Genomic DNA, 23,418 nt, shown 5'->3' with positions numbered 1-23,418 from the left:
TACGTGAGAACTTTTTCGTGATGCAAAATCTTAAAACCTTTTTTTAGAATTTATTTTCTACTAGATAATTTGAATTGACGGAGATGTATTCGGGGGAAAGAATGCTGCAACCTGACGCCACTTTTTTCTTCATATATCAACTCAATGAAGGTCAGTCATTGCAAAAATGATGATAAGACATTTCCAATTTTGTTAGAAAAAAATACTTGGAAAATGTTCTAGACTCTCCATAAACTTTGTACACAACAGCTGAAGTGGCGTCTGGATACTACATTCTTTCCGTATTCTTGATCAATGTCTATGTCCTCCAAATATAGCCTCAATCTAACAAGGACCTTGATGTGTTAAGTCTGTTGACGGAAAATTGTGAACATTTAAAAAAAATTGTGAGTCCCCTTTGAAGATATCAAAGTCACTCAAACTTAGCAAGTTGAACTGAAGATCGTTGGCTTTTTGATGGTTTTACAAAACATAAAACTAGTAAACTTGAAATGAAGAGAATTGGCAATGTAATGACCTGTTAATGTTGTTATAAAACACTCAAAACTGTCGAGCATTGTTAGTGTCGATCTGTTTGGTGGCAAATTAAATTTGATAAAACTTATACTTTCCAACTTATGAATAACCAGAAACCGACTTGAAAACAACATTCAATCGCCCAATATTTTGAAGATTTGGGCAAAAAGCACGTATTTTTTGTACAAAAACCACCATTTTTGATTGATTTTACCCCAAATTTTCGTCGAAATTTAATTTTGAAGAGCACACCTGTCCAGAAATCGAATTGGAATGTGTTCTAGGATCCCTTACGGATCTTTTGAGTAAGTTTAAAGTAATTTGATTTTTTGGTCAAAATTGAAAAAATTGCAAGGGGTTAGCCTTACATTTTTAACGAAAATTGACCAAAAATTGACTTTTCTTTAAACAATGCCGAAATTCACCTGGAGGCAAGAGGAGGATGAATCAACATTCAATCGCCCAATATTTTGAAGATTTGGGCAAAAATCATGGATTTGTTTGTAAAAAAACTCACAATTTTTGAGTGATTTTACCCCAAATTTTCGTCGAAATTTAATTTTGAAGAACACACCTGTCCAGAAATCGATTTGGAATGTGTTCAAGGATCCCTTAGGCATCTTTTGAGCAAGTTTAAAGCAATTTGATATTTTGGTCAAAATTGAAAAAATTGCAAGGGGTTAGCCTTACATTTTTAACGAAAATTGACCAAAAATTGACTTTTCTTTAAACAATGCCGAAATTCACCTGGAGGCAAGAGGAGCATGAATCAACATTCAATCGCCCAATATTGTGAAGATTTGGGCAAAAATCATGGATTTGTTTGTAAAAAACTCACAATTTTTGAGTGATTTTACCCCACATGTTCGTCAAAATTTAATTTTCAAGGGGTTAGCCTTACATTTTTAACGAAAATTGACCAAAAATTTACTTTTCTTTAAACAATGCCGAAATTCACCTGGAGGCAAGAGGAGTTTGAATCAACATTCAATCGCCCAATATTGTGAAGATTTGGGCAAAAAGCATGGATTTTTTTTGAAAAAAAACCGCCATTTGATTTTTTGGTCAAAATGGAAAAAATTGCAAGGGGTTAGCCCTACATTTTTTTAAGGCTAACCTCTTACATTTATGAATTTCCAGAAATAGTCAAATTTTGCCCAATAATGATAAAAATTCAAGGCTATGCCCTTACCTTTTTGATTTTCCAGAAAATTTTGATCAATTTTGATAAAAATGCAAGGCTAACCCCTTACATTTTTGATTTTCGGAAAAATTTGAAAAAAATGCAAGGCTAACCCCTTACATTTGTGAATTTCCAGAAAATGTCAAATTTTACTCAATTTTGATAAAAATGCAAGGCTAACCCCTTTCATTTTTGATTTTCCAGAAAAATCAAATTTTGCCCAATTTTGATAAAAATGCAAGGCTAACCCCTTACATTTGTGAATTTCGAGAAAATGTCAAATTTTGCTCAATTTTGATAAAAATGCAAGGCTAACCCCTTAAATTTTTGATTTTCCAGAAAAATCAAATTTTGCCCAATTTTGATAAAAATGCAAGGCTAACCCCTTACATTTTTGATTTTCGGAAAAAAGTCAAATTTTGCCCAATTTTGATAAAAATGCAAGGCTAACCCCTTACATCTTTTATTTTCAGAAAAAAGTCAAATTTTGATAAAAATGCAAGGCTAACCCCTTACATTTGTGAATTTCTAGAAAATGTCGAATTTTGCTCAATTTTGATAAAAATGCAAGGCTAACCCCTTACCTTTTTGATTTTCCAGAAAAAGTCAAATTTTGATCAATTTTGATAAAAATGCAAGGCTAACCCCTTACATTTTTGAATTCGGAAAAAAGTCAAATTTTGCCCAATTTTGAAAAAAAATGCAAGGCTAGCCCCTTACATTTGTGAATTTCCAGAAAAAGTCAAATTTAGCCCTATTTTGATAAAAATGCAAGGCTAACCCCTTACATTTGTGAATTTCCAGAAAATGTCAAATTTTGCCCAATTTTGATAAAAATGCAAGGCTAACCCCTTACCTTTTTGATTTTCCAGAAAAGTCTAATTTTGCCCAATTTTGTTAAAAATTCAAGGCTAACCCCTTACATTGGTGAATTTCCAGAAAAAATCACATTTTGCTCAATTTTGATAAAAATGCAAGGCTAACCCCTTACCTTTTTGATTTTCCAGAAAAGTCTAATTTTGCCCAATTTTGTTAAAAATTCAAGGCTAACCCCTTACATTGGTGAATTTCCAGAAAAAATCACATTTTGCTCAATTTTGATAAAAATGCAAGGCTAACCCCTTACATTTGTGAATTTCCAGAAAATTTCAAATTTTGATCAATTTTGATAAAAATGCAAGGCTAACCCCTTACATTTTTGATTTTCGGAAAAAAAGTCAAATTTTGCCCAATTTTGATAAAAATGCAAGGCTAACCCCTTATATTTGTGAATTTCTAGAAAATGTCAAATGTTACTCAATTTTGATAAAAATGCAAGGCTAACCCCTTACATTTTTGATTTTCCAGAAAAATCAAATTTTGCCCAAATTTTGATAAAAATGCAAGGCTAACCCCTTACATTTTTGATTTTCCAGAAAAATCAAATTTTGCCCAATTTTGATAAAAATGCAAGGCTAACCCCTTACATTTTTGATTTTCCAGAAAAATCAAATTTTGCCCAATTTTGATAAAAATGCAAGGCTAACCCCTTACATCTTTTATTTTCAGAAAAAAGTCAAATTTTGATGAAAATGCAAGGCTAACCCCTTACATTTGTGAATTTCTAGAAAAAGTCACATTTTGCTCAATTTTGATAAAAATGCAAGGCTAACCCCTTACATTTGTGAATTTCCAGAAAATTTCAAATTTTGATCAATTTTGATAAAAATGCAAGGCTAACCCCTTACATTTTTGATTTTCGGAAAAAAAAGTCAAATTTTGCCCAATTTTGATAAAAATGCAAGGCTAACCCCTTATATTTGTGAATTTCGAGAAAATGTCAAATTTTACTCAATTTTGATAAAATGCAAGGCTAACCCCTTACATTTTTGATTTTCCAGAAAAATCAAATTTTGCCCAATTTTGATAAAAATGCAAGGCTAACCCCTTACATTTTCGATTTTCAGAAAAAAAGTCAAATTTTGCCCAATTTTGATAAAAATGCAAGGCTAACCCCTTACATTTGTGAATTTCGAGAAAATGTCAAATTTTGCTCAATTTTGATAAAAATGCAAGGCTAACCCCTTACATTTTTAATTTTCCAGAAAAATCAAATTTTGCCCAATTTTGATAAAAATGCAAGGCTAACCCCTTACATCTTTTATTTTCAGAAAAAAGTCAAATTTTGATAAAAATGCAAGGCTAACCCCTTACATTTGTGAATTTCTAGAAAAAGTCACATTTTGCTCAATTTTGATAAAAATGCAAGGCTAACCCCTTACATTTGTGAATTTCGAGAAAATGTCAAATTTTGCTCAATTTTGATAAAAATGCAAGGCTAACCCCTTACATTTTTGATTTTCCAGAAAAATCAAATTTTGCCCAATTTTGATAAAAATGCAAGGCTAACCCCTTACATCTTTTATTTTCAGAAAAAAGTCAAATTTTACTCAATTTTGATAAAAATGCAAGGCTAACCCCTTACATTTTTGATTTTCCAGAAAAATCAAATTTTGCCCAATTTTGATAAAAATGCAAGGCTAACCCCTTACATTTGTGAATTTCCAGAAAAAGTCACATTTTGCTCAATTTTGATAAAAATGCAAGGCTAACCCCTTACATTTGTGAATTTCCAGAAAATTTCAAATTTTGATCAATTTTGATAAAAATGCAAGGCTAACCCCTTACATTTTTGATTTTCGGAAAAAAAGTCAAATTTTGCCCAATTTTGATAAAAATGCAAGGCTAACCCCTTATATTTGTGAATTTCGAGAAAATGTCAAATTTTACTCAATTTTGATAAAATGCAAGGCTAACCCCTTACATTTTTGATTTTCCAGAAAAATCAAATTTTGCCCAATTTTGATAAAAATGCAAGGCTAACCCCTTACATTTTCGATTTTCAGAAAAAAAGTCAAATTTTGCTCAATTTTGATAAAAATGCAAGGCTAACCCCTTACATTTGTGAATTTCCAGAAAATTTCAAATTTTTGCTCAATTTTGATAAAAATGCAAGGCTAACCCCTTACATTTTTGATTTTCGGAAAAAAGTCAAATTTTGCCCAATTTTGATAAAAATGCAAGGCTAACCCCTTACATTTTTGATTTTCGGAAAAAAGTCAAATTTTGCCCAATTTTGATAAAAATGCAAGGCTAACCCCTTACATTTTTGATTTTCCAGAAAAATCAAATTTTGCCCAATTTTGATAAAAATGCAAGGCTAACCCCTTACATTTTTGATTTTCGGAAAAAAGTCAAATTTTGCCCAATTTTGATAAAAATGCAAGGCTAACCCCTTATATTTGTGAATTTCTAGAAAATGTCAAATGTTACTCAATTTTGATAAAAATGCAAGGCTAACCCCTTACATTTTTGATTTTCCAGAAAAATCAAATTTTGCCCAATTTTGATAAAAATGCAAGGCTAACCCCTTACATTTTTGATTTTCCAGAAAAATCAAATTTTGCCCAATTTTGATAAAAATGCAAGGCTAACCCCTTACATTTTTGATTTTCCAGAAAAATCAAATTTTGCCCAATTTTGATAAAAATGCAAGGCTAACCCCTTACATCTTTTATTTTCAGAAAAAAGTCAAATTTTGATGAAAATGCAAGGCTAACCCCTTACATTTGTGAATTTCTAGAAAAAGTCACATTTTGCTCAATTTTGATAAAAATGCAAGGCTAACCCCTTACATTTGTGAATTTCCAGAAAATTTCAAATTTTGATCAATTTTGATAAAAATGCAAGGCTAACCCCTTACATTTTTGATTTTCCAGAAAAATCAAATTTTGCCCAATTTTGATAAAAATGCAAGGCTAACCCCTTACATCTTTTATTTTCAGAAAAAAGTCAAATTTTGATAAAAATGCAAGGCTAACCCCTTACATTTGTGAATTTCGAGAAAATGTCAAATTTTGCTCAATTTTGATAAAAATGCAAGGCTAACCCCTTACATTTTTGATTTTCCAGAAAAATCAAATTTTGCCCAATTTTGATAAAAATGCAAGGCTAACCCCTTACATCTTTTATTTTCAGAAAAAAGTCAAATTTTACTCCATTTTGATAAAAATGCAAGGCTAACCCCTTACATTTTTGATTTTCCAGAAAAATCAAATTTTGCCCAATTTTGATAAATATGCAAGGATAACCCCTTACATTTGTGAATTTCCAGAAAAAGTCACATTTTGCTCAATTTTGATAAAAATGCAAGGCTAACCCCTTACATTTGTGAATTTCCAGAAAATTTCAAATTTTGATCAATTTTGATAAAAATGCAAGGCTAACCCCTTACATTTTTGATTTTCGGAAAAAAAGTCAAATTTTGCCCAATTTTGATAAAAATGCAAGGCTAACCCCTTATATTTGTGAATTTCGAGAAAATGTCAAATTTTACTCAATTTTGATAAAATGCAAGGCTAACCCCTTACATTTTTGATTTTCCAGAAAAATCAAATTTTGCCCAATTTTGATAAAAATGCAAGGCTAACCCCTTACATTTTCGATTTTCAGAAAAAAAGTCAAATTTTGCTCAATTTTGATAAAAATGCAAGGCTAACCCCTTACATTTGTGAATTTCCAGAAAATTTCAAATTTTTGCTCAATTTTGATAAAAATGCAAGGCTAACCCCTTACATTTTTGATTTTCCAGAAAAATCAAATTTTGCCCAATTTTGATAAAAATGCAAGGCTAACCCCTTACATTTTTGATTTTCGGAAAAAAGTCAAATTTTGCCCAATTTTGATAAAAATGCAAGGCTAACCCCTTACATTTGTGAATTTTGAGAAAATGTCCAATTTTGCTCAATTTTGATAAAAATGCAAGGCTAACCCCTTACATTTTTGATTTTCCAGAAAAATCAAATTTTGCCCAATTTTGATAAAAATGCAAGGCTAACCCCTTACATTTGTGATTTTCAAGAGAATTTCAAATTTTGATCAATTTTGATAAAAATGCAAGGCTTATCCCTTACATTTTTGATTTTCGGAAAAAAGTCAAATTTTGCCCAATTTTGATAAAAACGCAAGGCTAACCCCTTACATTTGTGAATTTTCAGAAAAAGTCAAATTTTGCTCAATTTTGATTAAAATGCAAGGCTAACCCCTTACATTTGTGATTTTCCAGAGAATTTCAAATTTTGCTCAATTTTGATAAAAATGCAAGGCTAACCCCTTACATTGGTAAATTGCCAGAATTTTGGACTGATTTTACCCCAAATTTTCGTCGAAATTTAATTTTGAAGAGCACACCTGTCCAGAAATCGAATTGAAATGTGTTCTAGGATCCCTTAGGCATCTTTTGAGCAAGTTTAAAGCAATTTGATTTTTTTGGTCAAAATTGAAAAAATTGCAAGGGGTTAGCCTTACATTTTTAACGAAAATTGACCAAAAATTGACTTTTCTTTAAACAATGCAGAAATTCATCTGGAGGCAAGAGGAGCATGAATCAACATTCAATTGCCCAATATTTTGAAGATTTGGGGAAAAATTATTGATTGATTGTAGAAAAACAATTACCATTTTTGAGTAAAATTACCCGAACTTTTCGTTGAAATTTCATTTTGAAAAGCACAAAACTCAAATTTGAATGTGTACTAGGATCCCTTGGGCATCTTTTCAGCAAGTTTGAAGCAATTTCATTTTTCACAAACAATGTTAGCGAACACAAACAAGAAATTAGATCTTTCGTTAAAATTGTTTTAATTGGCCAGAATTATCCTATATTTCTCCTGCATAATTGTTTATAAATTCCTTTCAATCCTCTCCCTCTCAAGAAACCCTGATAAAGATTAAATTTACAATATACTTACACATTTACGTCTTAATAATGCCTCACAATTTTGTCACTTTAAATGTAAATACTGCGAAATTAATAAATCAGTTATGTAAAATTATTTACACTCGTCCAATTTACTGTTCAAAATGCCTTTGCACGTACACTAACATTATACAGGGTTTGGGTTTTATTACTGATATTGTTTGTCGTCTGGGCACAAGACAAGCTATGGAATTAGTAATCTTAAAACAAAAGATCTTATGGCCAAACAGTAAGCAAAAGAAGTTGAGGATTTATCAATCGCTGAAGTGTCAGGACAACAAATCCTGACTTTTAATTTAGAAGCTTACTTGGCAAATGTTACCTTTCACTATGCTTTCATATTTTTAAGACAAAAGCAAGTATTTGTTGTTGACCTCTGACGTGACAAAAATAAGTAATTTCAATTAAAAAATTATTGTGCCGGTAAAATTATACAAATAATTACCACTATGGAAAATGGTACATAAGGAGACATTCCCATACTGCTGCACAAAAAATCCTAACTTGAATGACCCCTAAACCTAACCTTATCCTACCCTCACCAAAGTTTGTAAATTGGGGTTTTGCGTCACCAGGAATTGATGTAGCCTATTTGCAGTAACAACATTTTTAAAGGCCTGGAAACATTAAAGAGACATTCACATGTCTCCCTCTCCCTAGGGTATAACTTTTGATTACAACATGTGACCCTAAAAGATACATTTACAGAAATGTAGGACAGTTTAAAAGCGGCCCAAAAATCAGACAACTGAAAGTTTCACCAAGAAAGGTCTGGTTCCAAGTCTTCTTTACACAGATACAGTACATCAGATAATCAAAGGTTTGGACTACCATACAACTTTGGAAAACAAATGTTAAAATGACAATCTTTATATGAAAATGTACAGCACCTTGTCCTTGACACAAGCCTATACTTCATGTCAAAAACAGAGCTGTTAACAAAGTGGAAGCTGAAATGTTTTCTAATTTTGGGCAAAGAACATTGACCAATGACATGCAAAGAAGTAATCACATGACCTACTCGTATTTGTTTCTTAATATAAATTCAATTACTTATTATCTTGAAGTAGACTTTAAATGTCGAATAGTTTGTGTATTATGTGGAAAGAATAAGTAGACAGAGGTTTGAGTGGTTTTGAGGCACTTTTGGGCGTCAAAAAGTTTCGTTAATTCATATTTTTGTACGTGTACATGTATACAGGACCTATCGCATAATTTACCATTAAAAATGTTGCCATTTTTGCAATAATACCCAAGGAAGAACATCACACATGCTTTAATAGGGGGCAAATGAATATATTAATTGTGAACCTATTTTTCAGAACATTCTGTGGCAATTTTGCTATATTTAACAAACAAATTGAAAAAAAAGGGTGAAATTTTCAGAATATTTTTTTTAGTGTGTATAAAGTCAACAAATTTTTTTTCTGAATATTTTTTTTACCACTGAGCATTTGAATTACTTTAAAAAGAAAAGAAAACTTGAAAAGAAAACTTAGCCACTCAGTAATTTCTTCAAGTTTTCGTAATTAACAGACATAATTCACCATCACAAAATGTTACATATTGTCACGCTCTTGCCGTTCACAGTCCGAATTTAAATAATCGCACACATTCCACAATGGCAAGATTACTGTCATTTACAAATTTAAAAAGAAATTGCCATCCTTTTATGTAGCAATCTTTGGCAATTTTGTGAAAATTTTTTTTTTTCTGTGCCCAGAGGGCCAGAACAGTGTTTCACTTATGAGCCGGGCAGTGCTATCATATAGGATTACCTCGTAACCTTCAAACCATGTCTATAACTCAATTTAACTTTGTTTGCGACATAATACCCTTTTGTAAAGTGGGCCACGAAAACGGAACAGAATTGTTTGCACTCTTGACCAGCTTTTTAAGTTACTGGGAAGTATCGTGCAATCTGTTATGGCTAACACAGTTATATCTTTAAGGAGAATATATTTTTTGTGGAAAACAAAAAGAGCCATTCGCTTTAATGATTGACCTTCCAGCATTTCACACTTAATGTCTAAGCAGGACGCCTGCAAGAACTTTTGTACAAAAGTTAAAATACACATGTACATTTACCAACTTTCTATTTTGTACAATTACATGTAAGTACTTCCAATTTTTTTTTTCATTCACATTGTCTCTTTTCCTCTACAGAATTTATGTTCTTTCTTTTCAGGATTAAAATATAGATTAGGAAAAGGTCACAAAATATAAATGTAGAGATACAAGTTCTTTTTACTGAATTCTCCGGTCTGGAGTACAACATGTGGACAAGGGTGAAAATGTGAGAATGTCGGTATCAAAAGACATTGATGTGAAAAGATAAAATTTTGAGTTTATATGATTCACAGAGACTTCAGTTATATAGTAATGCAGCCATCTTGTTACAGAAAAATGTAGTGGAAACTTACTGTACAATATTACACATTATTGTGACCTCATAGTAAATATTTTTAGTATGTTTCTCTAGTTTTTTAAAAAATGACACTCAGTTTCTTTTTGTGTGTGTGTGAATAAATTAAGTCATTTTTTTTGGCAAATGAATTTTTTGGACAATGATTTAGTTTCACAAGATCTCTATTGGAATTAAATAAACAGGGCTCCACACTTGCATGTGGCTACTGTACATACCTTTTGATTGTGGGGGTGGGGCTGGGTCGTGGGGTAAGGGGTGGGGGTAGGGCTGGGGGTGAGGGGTGGGGTGAATGTAGGGGGTGATATGGGGTAGGGGGTGGGTGTTGGGATGGGGTTTTGGCATGACTGTTCCATTTCATGCACCGAAAAACAAGCAAAGAAAACATTTGCTTAGCAACTCTTGATTTGAGGGTCAGGGTTCAAAACCTGCTGCTGGCCGTATGTCGTGTCCTTGGGCAAGCCACTTTACCTCCACTTGACTCCGATGTAAAAAAAAAATGGGAAACAGGATTAGCTGGGTGTATGATGGTAAGGAAATGCAACTCGTCATCAGAGGGTTAGGGGTTTGAATCCTGACGCGGGCAATATATTGTGTCCTTGGGCAAGCCACTTTACCTGTACCTCTTTCCATCCGGCATGCCTGGTGTCGAAAATGGGTAACAGGATTCGCTGAGAAGTAAGCTGCGTTGGACTGGCATCCCATCCAGGCAGAATAGAAATATTCTCAGTCGGGGTCCGGTCCCAGTTTGTGGATGATGCTGATCACAGGATGAGTCTTGGGGAGAACTGTTACTGTAGCAGCATCCAACAATTTGGCATGAAGTCTTAACTTTGCTTTCTTTACATTGTCAGCAAGAAAAATAAAATAAAATAGTATTCCACATTCCGTCCGCTGGAATTTAAGCCACGACAAATAAAATCCTGCCTCGAATGGACTGGCTTACAAAACACTGATTCCAATACTAATAAGCTGTCTTCATCTTTTCAAAAAGTTTTCGTTTTCCTTTTGTCCGTGAAGATCAGACGATGACTAGCTACAAATAATCAGCTTAGGAAGTTACATCGCGATACAGCGAGCTCCATGCTGCGATTAAAAATTGTCTCTTTTTTGGGTGAATTCTTTCGCTGGCCGCTCCAAGCTTGGCTTTTAAATCCTCAACCAAAAACTGAAGAATTCTCTTTGCACTTTTTTGTCCAAGAAGATGAGCTTTTCTTCACAGCATTGCAGTAATCAACACAAGAGCATCGTTCAATCAGGCCTTACGTTTTGCCAAATCCAGGCTGCTCACAAAGCAAATTCTTCCTAAGTTCGGACGAGTCTGTTCCTCTCCTGCTAAGCTGCCACTAACTTAAAACTCACATCGTTCCTCAATTTTTGCGACTCCGAGATGTAACACCTTTCTCAACCGATTTTTTTTACTGGCAGCAAGTTTCTTTCAATCCCAACGTCAAGTTATTTTAGTTCTTTGGGGTTTGCCTAATTCGTGGCTCGTCATTAAAAAATGTCGGGGCATTTGGTGTATTTCCGGTCCCAGTAGTTGCCTTTTAGGACCCAGTCTTGCTCCCCGGTGTTGGGATTGATGTCCAGCTTGAACCACAGCGGGGACCAGGTCTCCTTGCTCTTGCTGCGGTGTTTGCGCGTCGCCCGCTGTTTCTCCTCCAAACGGTGCTTCTCGTCGGACGCAGAATCTGTAAGAAGAGTGGATATTTAAGGCAAAAAAAAAAAATGTCGGTCTCTGGTCAGTGCGCGCGTCGATTTTAATCATGCGCGTCAATCTTTTTTTTATACAAAATGTTCTGCGGTAGCTCCAACAGCGCCCTCTATTGCCGCACCTCCTCAATTTTTTTTTAACAAAGAGCACCAAGGAATGGGGAATTGCACCAAGGCAAATGATCGAGAGCACCAAGGCAAATTATGGAGGACACCAATGTACATGAGGACACAAAAAAGCAAAATAGTACCCCACCTTGTCTGTACAATCTAAGCTTGAAGAAAAAAAAAAAAGCCGCGTCCCCGCGTCAATTCCGGAACTTTGGTCTGACCAGAGACCGAATATTTTTTTTTTTGGCCTAAGTCCAAATATGTAGAAACTTGCAACCCTGTGTGCACAGGTACCCATTCAACAGTAAAAATTTACAGCACTATTTTGATCACACAGTCGTAACTACAGTACACGTTTGAAAAGGGTACAAATAAACTTAAAACTTAGGTTGCATAGACGTCAAAAGACTGCAAACAGCCGTTACTTGAGCTTGTTGACAGGATGATTGATTATCTATGCCTTGCGGCGAGGCCAGCTAGACTCACTATAATGATCTTATTACGCAAACATGTGAATCTTGTCAGGAGGCTGGGGTTTGGCTAGGAATTTCAGGGTCAATGGTTCAATCTACTTGAAAAGGGCACTCACAATGTTATTTGGCCATGTTTGAATGAGGAACTCGTGAACTATGACATTTTTAGACAATAAATCATGATCCCACAGCGCCCTTTAAAGGATACTTGGATGCAACTGCCAACTAGCGCTAATGCTCGGAGGAATTTGTTGGAAGTGAAGATGTCAGTTTCTGCAAAATCATAGCTGAAAATTGGTCGTGCGTACCTCTGCACAATACACATGCAAGCCAGCGCACAGACATGATGCATCTTTGACTGACTCTGATATACCAAGCACGATATGAGGCCGAGGGGTACCCCCAAGCTTTGTGTGCTAAGCACTTATTTTGTGCTTAGGAGAAATCAGATCTGCTTACCGATGTCTCCGTTCTCCATGCATCGGATGTCGGGACGGAATCTTGCGTCAGTGGGCGGCAGGTGAGTCTTCATCTGTTCTGTCAGCTCGTTGAGTCTTATTGCAAACAGTGTGAAGTTATAATACTGGAGAAAATAAAATAGATAACGAAAACGTTATTAAAATGTGAGGGTGACAGTTCATCTGTGTTGATGATTAGATCTCAAATCTTGTCTTAAGTTTTGATCTAAAAACAAATGAAAATCTCATACCTGAAATTTTCGAACTGAAATCGTTCGTCATCGGTAGGATGACATGGATATTGAGTCTGTGACCTTATGGACGTGTCCTTTTAAAAACCGGAGCACAGCCAGAGATCGAAAGTGTTTGATTTTTTTTCTAGGAGAAAAACCCTCGTGGTATAGGAGAGAACCAACGCACAACTCTACTCACATATGGTCTGAGCCAGGAATCAAACCCGGGCCACAGTGGTGAGAGGCAAGCGCTTTACGCACTAGCCACCCGTGCCACCCTTTAGGGTGTCAAGGCTGTTTTTGGCTGTTTTGTCAGTCTCTGGCTAGGTTGTACTTTACAAAAAAAATTCCCATTGACGTCATTCTCTGGCTAGGTTGTACTTTACAAAAAAAATTCCCACTGACGTCATAAAATGTTAGAGCGCCCTCTAGCGGCAGGTTGAGAAAATGTTACATGTCACATGTGACAAAAAAAGTTGCCGAAACAGCCCTGTGTTTGTCCACAACCAAAGTAAGACTAATTTTAATTATTTTTTTTTAAGGGGAGGGGGGGAAGAGGGGGGTTTCCCGTTACCTGTGTGGAGTTGTCTGGCCTCGCTGTGTTGTGCCACAGCAGCTGCGCATTGTTGAATTCCTCACCCTCGGGATTGAGGGGCATGTCATACGTGACCTGCATGAAAGGGTCAGAAGGTCAAAGTTTACGTAACAAGTTACATTAGGCAAGAGCATTAGAACGTTACACTATCAAACTATTTGTATGTTTGGAGCTCGTCACTTTGCAAATTAGAATATATTCTTACGTGATCAGAGGGGCTGCCCGATCCGTGGCCGAGGCCATGCCGGTGGTGGCGTTTCTTCTCTTCTTTCCTCGCGCCGTCGTAGTTCTCAGGATCCATGGCGTACAGGTACTCCGTCCACTTGCCAAACAGCATGACAATCTTCTCGTCACTGATTGCAAAGAATGATAAAACGAGGCAGTGTAGAAGTCAAGATCATCACAAGTCCATCACAGTTGTCAGGAAAAGCATGAAACATTTTCAATGTTTAAAAAATACTGCAAGTAAAACTTGCGCGATCCCCTTGGCATCCTGGCAGTTTGTATACATGCACAGGCAGTTAGTACGGACAATTTTTAGTGACGACCTTGATTGTCCACCCGACAGGTACCAGTTCTCAGTTGAATGGGGAGCTTGGGTTGAATAGAGAGTTTGGGTGAGACACCGGACTAATATATGTTAGAGTCATTAGTATCTCTCCAGAGACCTCGTAAATATCCATATTGGAAAGGATTTTTTTGACATCATCAGCCTTCTCTCCACAGACTACCATTCAAGTTTGGTTGAGATTGATGACTGAACTTTACAGTGAAATGGAACACACCCGCACATGCATTCATCCTCAATCCTTCAAAATCCTCCAAAACAGCCAGGCGTAACATAATGTAGTGTACATATACTAATGGGTACAGAAACTCAGACTTACTTCTTGTTTGTGATGTAGCCCTCTACCTTATGTAGATCTTTGCCGAACCAGCCGGCCGGCTTGAAGTGTAGGAAGCACTTGTGGCCCGTCCTATGGTTGGTCATCTCCAACAGGCCGTACATCTCGATCCACAGCTTGCCCACGATGAGGTTGTGTAGACAACTGCTGGGGTTGTGCCACGTGTACGTCTCATTGTACCTAGGACGAGAGGTTACATTAGAGAAAATATTAGATTTCTCAAAATTCATTAAAAAAATTGGCCATTCAAAAAAACATTTTCAAACATTTTTCCAGTCCCTGTTACGTCTGTGTAACAGTGGTCTCTTGTGGTCTAGCAGTACAGCACAGAATTCATGAGCTTGAGGTTGTGGGTTCGAGCCCCGCTGTGGCCATGCGTGTTGTACCCTTGAGTTAGGCGCTTTACCTCAATTACTCCTCTCAACCCAGGTGTTAAATGGGTACCGGCATTATTCAATGCTGGGAAGGTAACAGACTCGCTGTGGAGGAGGTGTGGCGATCCCCCCACAGCAGCATATGAGTCTGGCCCAATCGCTAACGAAAGAGAGATGGGCACTCCGTTCCTGTGAACACAGGTTCGTCCCCTTTACCTTTTTTTTTTACTTCTGAACTTATTCTGCATGAACTACATGAGCATAAACTCGACTCACTTAGGGATAGTCACGGTGACCACGCCCTTGGGTAAAACCTCAAGGCTCTTCCCCCAGAATTTTAGCTTCGGGTAGATAGATCCGTGGAACTCAAAGTACGGTGAGGTGCAATGGAAGGCGCTGACCGGGGGATGGTGGCTGACTTGCTCGAGGACAATCTTCATATCCATGTCATCCCTGGAGGAAGGAAACCAACAAACGTTTAAAGGGAATATACAACATTTGCAAACATCGAAAAATAAAACTACCAAGTTTTTACGAAATACCTTACTAGGATGTTGGTAAATGATAGTCTCAAGCATTTTGTAAAATTATGGCACCTGGTGTCGAGTCATTTTCAAGAAAACGGTATTTTTGTATACATTTCCAACGGTGGTCGGCCGACCACCTTTGGAAAAACCTAACTATTTTTCAACTACTGCTCCAAATTTACAATTTTTTTCAGTCCAAATGTTATTTGCTATTGGTTACATGTTCATGAACGGGTGCAGGCCAGCTAGACTGGTTCCCTTTTCTTACAATTTTCCGACATCTATAAATTGATCCATTTTATCTTTAGTGGAGTCAGGGAACCAGACTACTTAAACAGTTTTGTTTTTCTTGGTTTTTCAAGCATTTTCGAACACAAAACTTCAAACATGTCAGTTAAAGGGAAAATACAACATTTGCAAACATCAAAAAATAAAACTACCAAATCATTTTGAAATACCTTGCTGGACTGTTAGTGAATGACAGTGTAAAGCATCCTGTAAAATCATGGCACCTGGTATACTGTCATTTTCAAGAAAAGTGGTATTTTTGTATCAATTTCCAACGCTGATCGGCCGATCAGCGTTGGAAAAAAACTGGCTTTTTTTCTTCAAATACTGGCCCCAGTTGACCATCGCACTTGTTTGCAATCGATTACACACCTATGAACGGGTACAAGCCAGCTGGACTGGTTCCCTGACCTCACAATTCCCCAATGTATGTAAACTGCTCTGTTTCTTCTTAAATGGAGCCAGGGAACCAGACTTCAGGAAAATGATTGTTTTTCTTGTTTTTTTTATAGCATTTTTGAACCCAAAACCTCAAAAAAGTCAGTGTAACTATGTTTGCTATATATTTCGAACCCCCCAATTCCATCCATTTCTGAAAATTACAGCAAAAGCAAATGATGTATATTCCCTTTAAACAATATTTGATCTACTATACTAACCCCTCAAATAGTTCATTTCTGAGAATTACAGCAAAAGCCAATGATGTACATTCCCTTTAACCCTTCTATTCTTTCAATATCTTCAAACCCTTCAAGTCTGACAGACCCACTCACTGGCCTGCCTGGGAGAAAGGAACCATGACTTGCGCTTGAAATGATTTGCACTTAATTCACAGAAATATTCACACATACTGCAATTTGGAGTTATCCTTGTAGAGTTATTTTTTTGTTCTCGCGTACTAACATTTTGAGTTTGAAAATCTAGTTTCAAAATGCTCTTATTTTAACCAGAATTAATTTGCTGGGCTGAAATTCGGATTTAATATCCCTTACATAAAATACTTCAATTTGCAACAGATCAACACAACTTATAAATTCCTAGTTTTTGAGTAAAATCCATATATTTATTTCGTGATTACCTTGTGGAGAGGTATTCTCCTATAGAAATTGCCCTGTGGAGACGTATTTAATCTTTTGTTCCCTATTGTGCACATGTCTCCACAGGGTACCGTGTATCAGATCGACAGTATCGCACGACAAAATCGTGTATGTGGAAATTGACCTTACAGATTAAGTTTTGCATTTTCATCAGTAGAGGGCGCTATACACAACGTCCATACGGTTTACCTGACTAGTTCATACGTCTCTCCCAATAGTGGGTTGAAAGGCTTGCTAAGCCGGTCTAGGTTGGAAGCCCCAGCTGCCATGGCGAACGTTGCTACATACTGTGGGAAAACAAACCAAAGGAGTCAGGATACCAGTCCATGAGGGAATTGTTAAACACATCCGAAATGTGCAATTCCGGTTCAGCGTATTTTGGAGTGTACCTTGCCCTACTGTAGCACTAAGTCAGCATTAACCACTTCGCGCCAGGATAACATTTGTATTTTGCACGGAAATTGCCGTTTTCGATGGTTTACGGAATTTTAAACACAACCACCGTTTTACAGTACTGTCCACGGATCACAAAGAAGTTCAGTGTTCTTTCAGCAAAAAGAAAACAAATCACATAAGGATGTGTGTGAATTGTTTTCGTTTTGCTGAAATAAAGCACACCTTTTTTGTGATGCGCGGACAGAACTTTAAAGTGGTGGCTGTGTTTAAAATTCCGTAACTTGAAAAGTACATGAGTGATTTGAATGATTCTTGTACTAAAAGAAAGCTTATGAATTGGACTTTCATATCCTAGATTTTCAAAGTGCTACATGCAGAACTTCACTAAAACAATGGTCCCGACATTTGGGTTTCGTTTTTTTTGACTGAAAGATTGTTGTACCTTCATTCTCTCCACCGGATCGTCGCTCATTGCAGCCTTGTACAGCAACTGACAGTGCTCTGTGTACTCGCAGAACCGTTGTAGAAAGCTCAGCGGCTCATTAAACACCACAGGCATGGTGATCTTGGATAACTCCTTGCCTATGCACTGCTTGAGGACAGTCCAGAGACTGAACTGGTCCCGACGGATCATGACCGCGGGCAACTTCGTCCTTCAGGTTTAAGAAAAAAAAAAAAATTAGTTAAGTTTATTTATCATGATGACAGCATATAGGATCATGTGCATTTCGTGCATTTTATTCGTTTCCAATCATAACACCACTCAAAATCCAAAGAATGTTCAAAACCTAACCTGTTGAAGTTTCAGCTCGGTGGATATTACACTTTTTGAGAAAACATTGAAAAACCAAGCACAACCTTTTGATCACAACACATGACTTCGTCAATGGCACTCTTTATTTCCAAAAAATCAATCAATTGACTGATCGTTGCAAGTCACCTACATTTCTTGATTTCTTCTTAACGACAGCAAGCCAGACGGAAAAATTTCATGGGGCATTTAGTACCGGTACAATCTTGAACCCTAACCACCCCAAACCCTTCAAAAGCCAACTTCATGTTTTGATGGAATCTGTTGGAGTAAGGAATGCACTAGTAAACTGATTATGCTTTACATGGGGTCAGGCATGGCACCATAATCAGAGTCAAACAGTTTGGGTGTTGAGTTTACCATATGATGTTGGATGTTGCAAGAGTGAGGACAGTTCCTAGTAAATCACTCAAGGGGTTAGGTTAATCCAAGTTAGCTGTTTGATAATAATTTGGTACAATGTAGGTTACTTTTAGGATCAATTTCAAATGATCCTATATGCCTTTAAGCCCAGATCTTGATAGTTATCATGAAGATAACATCTTTTAGATAACAAAACTTCTCTAAACAATGCTCTGAATCACACAGGAAATATTCTCCATGGACAAATAAACAATGGCAAAACATCCTGTGCTTTTTGCCGATGAACACTTTCGACACGGACACTGGACACTTCCCGCGGAAGGCAATGGACAGGAAAAGTTGCTTTTGTGAAAAAGGAACAAACAAGAAAGGAAACAGGTCACCCTAAAATCAACGACCAACGTAGGAACATTTTCAATTTTAACAATTGTCAAAATATTTGTAAATGGTCCTCATTGGAACAGCAAATTTGGTCACACCACAGTTTTTTATTTTAAGGTGGGAGTGTGGCCTAGCAGTTAGGGTTCGTGACTCACGATCAGAGGGTCAGGGGTTCGAATCCAGCTGCTGGCCATATGTTGTGTCCTTGGGCAAGCCATTTCACCCCCACTTGCCTCTCTCCACCCAGGAGTATAACTGGGTACCAGCATTAGCTGGGAGTAACCTGCGATGGACTAGCATCCCATCCAGGGGGAGTAGAAATACTCCCCGTCGTTTCATGCTACTGAAACCGGAGATAAATGCTGGCCTGATGGGCCACATCGGCTCGTGACAGACTTTACTTAACTTTACAGTATTTTTTAAGCATTGGGATTAAAATCTGGAGTTTTAACATACAGTTTGAATTCCACTATTCCGTTTTGAAATTCGGAAATCGGATATTCGAAACCATCCTAAACTTTCCAGCCTTTACAATTTTTGTGACATAAGCCTTTAACAACTGGTACATATCATAATTTGCTTCATGGTCTCTGATTGTAACTGCATTCACTCACTAGCGGTCTTCTTACATGTAGTTCATGAATAGCCTGCCCATTTGACTGATCAGAGAGTTCCATCCACTTTTATTTTCACCATTAAAAGTTTTTTTTCTTCTTCAAAATCCAGATTGTTATCCCACCACTATCTGAAACCCCACGAATAACACACTTACCGTGAGCAGCCAGGTATGACTATATCCGTCACCCCGTTCGCCATGGGTTTCGTCTCCTCTTCTGGCCCATCCTTCTTGAGGTCCGACCTCTGACCCTCGGGGTCGGCTACATGTAACCTGTCCAGGGAACCGGTGACTCCGTCCATGATGCTGTGGAAGCTATCCGAGTCGCTGAGGGAACCAGTTAATTCCAGAGAGGCCCTGTCGCTCAGGCTCTGAACAACAAAAATGAACAAAAATTCTGGCTTAAAAGTAAAATTATGTTTGATAAGGAAATAATAGGCTTTACAATGTAGAATAGAATAAAATCATGTATTTTTTTGTGTTCGTGTTTTTATTGCTCTCGCATGTTTACAGAGAGAAACAAATCACAAACAAATAGTAAGGCCAAAACAAAAAAGTCTCCGGTTTCTGGTATGCGCGCGCGTCGCCGTAGCCATGCGCGTCGGCAAATGAAAAAGTTTTTTTTTCAATGAAAGATGATGTCTCAAAACCGCCAAACTCACTGGTTTGACTGGAATCCTGCTGCTGCACAATTTTAACGTGTTTTTAGATTGGGTTATGGTCGAGAATAAGCTTGATGTGGCCTCTCTGGACTCCCATATATTTGCACTAAGTTTAGTCGGGCACCATTTGCAGTCATCAGCCGACATTTGAAGCAAAAAAATAAGGTAAAAAAAAAAAAAAAAGCTGCGTCGCCGCACCACTTTTTGGGCAAGCTCCATACCAGAAACCGGAGACTATTTTTTTTTGGCCTAACGGTGTTACGTATTAAAATATCTTACTTACTAAATTTTGTTTTGTGGTGGCCATTTTTTTCAAAACACTAATGCGTCTCAAACTGATCTCCGTCCACGGTGACACTTTATTCCGACCAATTCATCCAACCATACTCTTAATTCCTTGATCAAAATCTCGCACTAATGGGTCTCCCCGGCCCCGTGGCAAAATTGACATCGATATGTTGGCTCACGGATCGTCACTGCACACGCGCACAATACATGTATACGCGATATGCACACCGCGAGGTGAACACACCATTGAAAATTATTTTTAGTCTGATCCTCAAGTACTCCACTGCGCACACCGTATTGATTTCTATCAGGAACTCAATCCCGTTGCATATTAGACTTGTTACCAGTTCATCCATTATTGTAAATAGGGCCTACATTTTCGCTAGAAGTTTCACCGCTAGAAGTTTCATCGCGCGACATTACGAAAACAGAAAATGCTGGAAATCCGAAATTCAGAAGACGTCTCACCAAACATCCGAACTACAGAAAAATCCGGAGAAATGTCACCCCTGGGGTTCATAAGTGATAAGAGAAAGTGACATGGAAACTTTGTGTGGACGCCGATTGATTTAGGATCAGTTCGCACAAATGTACAATGTATGCATTTCCGTCTTTTTTGCTTAATACATGTAGTTCTTCCGATTTCTAAATCTATGATATACCTGACATGTTGGATTGCAATTGGAAGCTTTAAGACTGAATTCTCACAGCAATAGAGTGATTTTGAGCATAAAAATATACGCAAAGGTGCAGCGCCAAAACTGAAATTTGAACAAATTTTAATTTAGGACAACAAATTTAAAAAAATTTCCCCCTTTAAAAAAAAAAAAAAAGCCGCGTCGCCGCACCACTTTTAGGGCAAGCTCCATACCAGAAACCGGAGACTTTTTTTTTTTGGCCTTACCTCTGGGCTGCCAGCGCAACTGGCCTCCGTCTTGGCATCGTAGAAGGTCCCACTGAATGAAGAATATCTGGAGATCTGCTCCAAGTCGTGGTGCTCCAGGGCTAGGGCCTGCAGCCCATCCTGCAGAACGCGGGACTTCTCAAGGGCTTGCGACAGCTCGACTTTACGCAACTGATGAAAGAAGAAAGGAGGGAATAAGAAAGTCTAAAAATGAATCCAACTGATGACTAACTACATGTGAATGTCTGGAAGTTGTAGTGAACTTAGCCTTAACCTACCCAAATCCTCCCAAAATCCTCTTTGCAAAATGGAGGAGTTTGCGGGATTGAGGCTACAAAAATGTGTGGCTAATTTTGGAGGATTTTGTACGGCATTTTGCCGGAAGAGCCCACAAAAGTCTTTTTGACTTATTTCCAGTGGGGTCTCTTGGTAGAATATGTATGTATTTAGAAGGAAATTGTTTTAGTGGAGGGAGGAAAACCACAGAAAGACACCGGTATTTTTCTAGGAAAAACCCACGGAATCGGGTAGGGACTGAAAACCAATCCACGTATTGACCCAGGCAGGATTCAAACCCGGGAAGCGAAGAGGAAAACAAATACTGAACAACAACCTGTGGTGAACCTACCTACATACATGTACGTACATAAAAACGCTTTGTAATAATGACTTGGAATGACTCGTGATTTTAACAAACTCCAACTTTGACACGGTGGCAAAAACAAAAACTTACATACTGAGATTGGGCAACAATCAAGCTCTCTCCTGGACCTACCAGTACAATTGACATGTTTCAACTCTCCGCAGGTAGCCTAGATAATGATTAACACTAAACTCCGCCACCAACTGGGAAAGTAAAGATGCATTGCCTTGGGAAGTGTTTGCTGTTGACGCAATCTAGTAAATGGGGCACTACAAGAGCTGCCTGTGCCAGCATGTGCCAGCATGTCTGACCAAATTTCAAACAAATCTCTGCTGTGTGTGTCTGTAGTAAAAAGCAATGCCACTTTGAAAGTATGGGTTGAAGGGAATATAGGGCCTACAGCATTTGCAGACATCAAAAATCAAAACTAAATTATTGTGAAATGTCTTACTGGACTGTTAGTGAAAGACAGCCTAAAGCATCCTGGTAACATCGTGGCACGTGGTGTGCTGACATTTTCAAGAAAAGTGGTATTTTTACATTCATTTCCAATGCTGGTCAGCGGAGACCAGAAAGCCAGCCTTTGACCGACATGTTTCTCACTGACTGACTGTCATGCGTGAGCCGGGCAGTGCTATTGTATAGGACTACCCCTCACACCAATGAATGGGCTAAATCTGGCCCATTGTTTAGACCACATGCAATTGAAAAGACTCCCAGGAATAGCTATTGTGAATCAAACGAGTAGAAATGTGTGCACTCTAGGCCAGCTTTACTTGGCATGCTTTTTTTTCCAGATCAAAATATACAGACCATGACAAATTGTTATTGAAGGTTTGTTGATGATGAATTTCATGAAATTTGATTTTGATGTCTTTCTTTATCACAATTGCTGGTACGCTTTGAATATGACTTCACAATTTTTTTTTTTTTTTTTTTTTACTTTGTACCAGCACGTCAAGTTGCTGTTCAGTAAAAATGTGGCAAAGCAATTTACCAATGAGTCAGGACTCGGCCAAGGCTGCAAATGACTGCAATTTTACCCCAGCAGTTCTGCGACTCAAACTGAGGAAATGAGGTCGCACAATGGGGATGTTATATTTTCCAAAAACAATAATCGAAACGGAAACAGGAAGTGTGTATGGGTCGTTTTATAAATTTAGGGTCAACTATTTTTTCCTGTCCCTGTAAATGTACATCTGACATCTACATATCATTTTTAGGGTTGTCTCAAATATTGTTTCGAATATTTGATCATCAACATCAGCCAGATATTCAAATAGCTTTTTGCTCGTTTGAATTTTCGAAAGATAAAAAAAAGTTTGTTGTATATTCCTATTATTAAGGAGTGCATCAGATTATAAAATCATAGATGTCTTTAAGGTACAGGAAAATTAACACTATACATAAAATGTAACTGTACATTCCCCTTTCTGGGGCCTCCAAATCAGACTCAAACCAACAGATAGATAGATGTCTTAAGGTGTAAATATCATCAAGGCAAGAATACGATTACATCGCCAGATTTCTTCCGTCTGAGTACACGTTGGCCGTGGATGCCGTGTCTTTTTCTCATGGCCTGAAGGACTGTTGTCTGAATAATGTAACGGCGCTGAGTCGAGGTGTTGGAATAAATTGAAATGAAGATGTTTACACGAA

The 23,418-nt window shown here is 37.3% G+C and overlaps 1 protein-coding gene across 1 annotated transcript in view; it reads right to left on the bottom strand.

Annotated features, from left to right (window-relative positions):
- Positions 1-7,354: 7,354 nt before the first annotated feature.
- The window catches only part of LOC119725188 (oxysterol-binding protein-related protein 1-like), a 33,485-nt gene continuing 17,421 nt past the window's right edge, over positions 7,355-23,418 (bottom strand). The window contains exons 13-22 of the mRNA XM_038196549.1: positions 21,117-21,287; positions 19,419-19,633; positions 17,534-17,744; positions 16,885-16,982; positions 15,060-15,236; positions 14,392-14,589; positions 13,710-13,857; positions 13,484-13,579; positions 12,678-12,801; positions 7,355-11,612 (exon numbers count right to left, since the gene is read on the bottom strand). Of these exons, the coding sequence (XP_038052477.1) occupies positions 11,419-11,612; positions 12,678-12,801; positions 13,484-13,579; positions 13,710-13,857; positions 14,392-14,589; positions 15,060-15,236; positions 16,885-16,982; positions 17,534-17,744; positions 19,419-19,633; positions 21,117-21,287 (1,632 nt within the window). The 3' untranslated portion in view covers positions 7,355-11,418. The remainder of the gene's footprint in view (positions 11,613-12,677; positions 12,802-13,483; positions 13,580-13,709; positions 13,858-14,391; positions 14,590-15,059; positions 15,237-16,884; positions 16,983-17,533; positions 17,745-19,418; positions 19,634-21,116; positions 21,288-23,418) is intronic.

Source organism: Patiria miniata, unplaced genomic scaffold (genome assembly GCF_015706575.1).
Source record: "Patiria miniata isolate m_02_andy unplaced genomic scaffold, ASM1570657v1 HiC_scaffold_18, whole genome shotgun sequence".
Lineage (NCBI taxonomy): Eukaryota > Metazoa > Echinodermata > Asteroidea > Valvatida > Asterinidae > Patiria > Patiria miniata.
The sequence above is the reverse complement of the archived record's forward strand: the minus strand, read 5'-3'. Positions and strand labels throughout refer to the sequence as shown.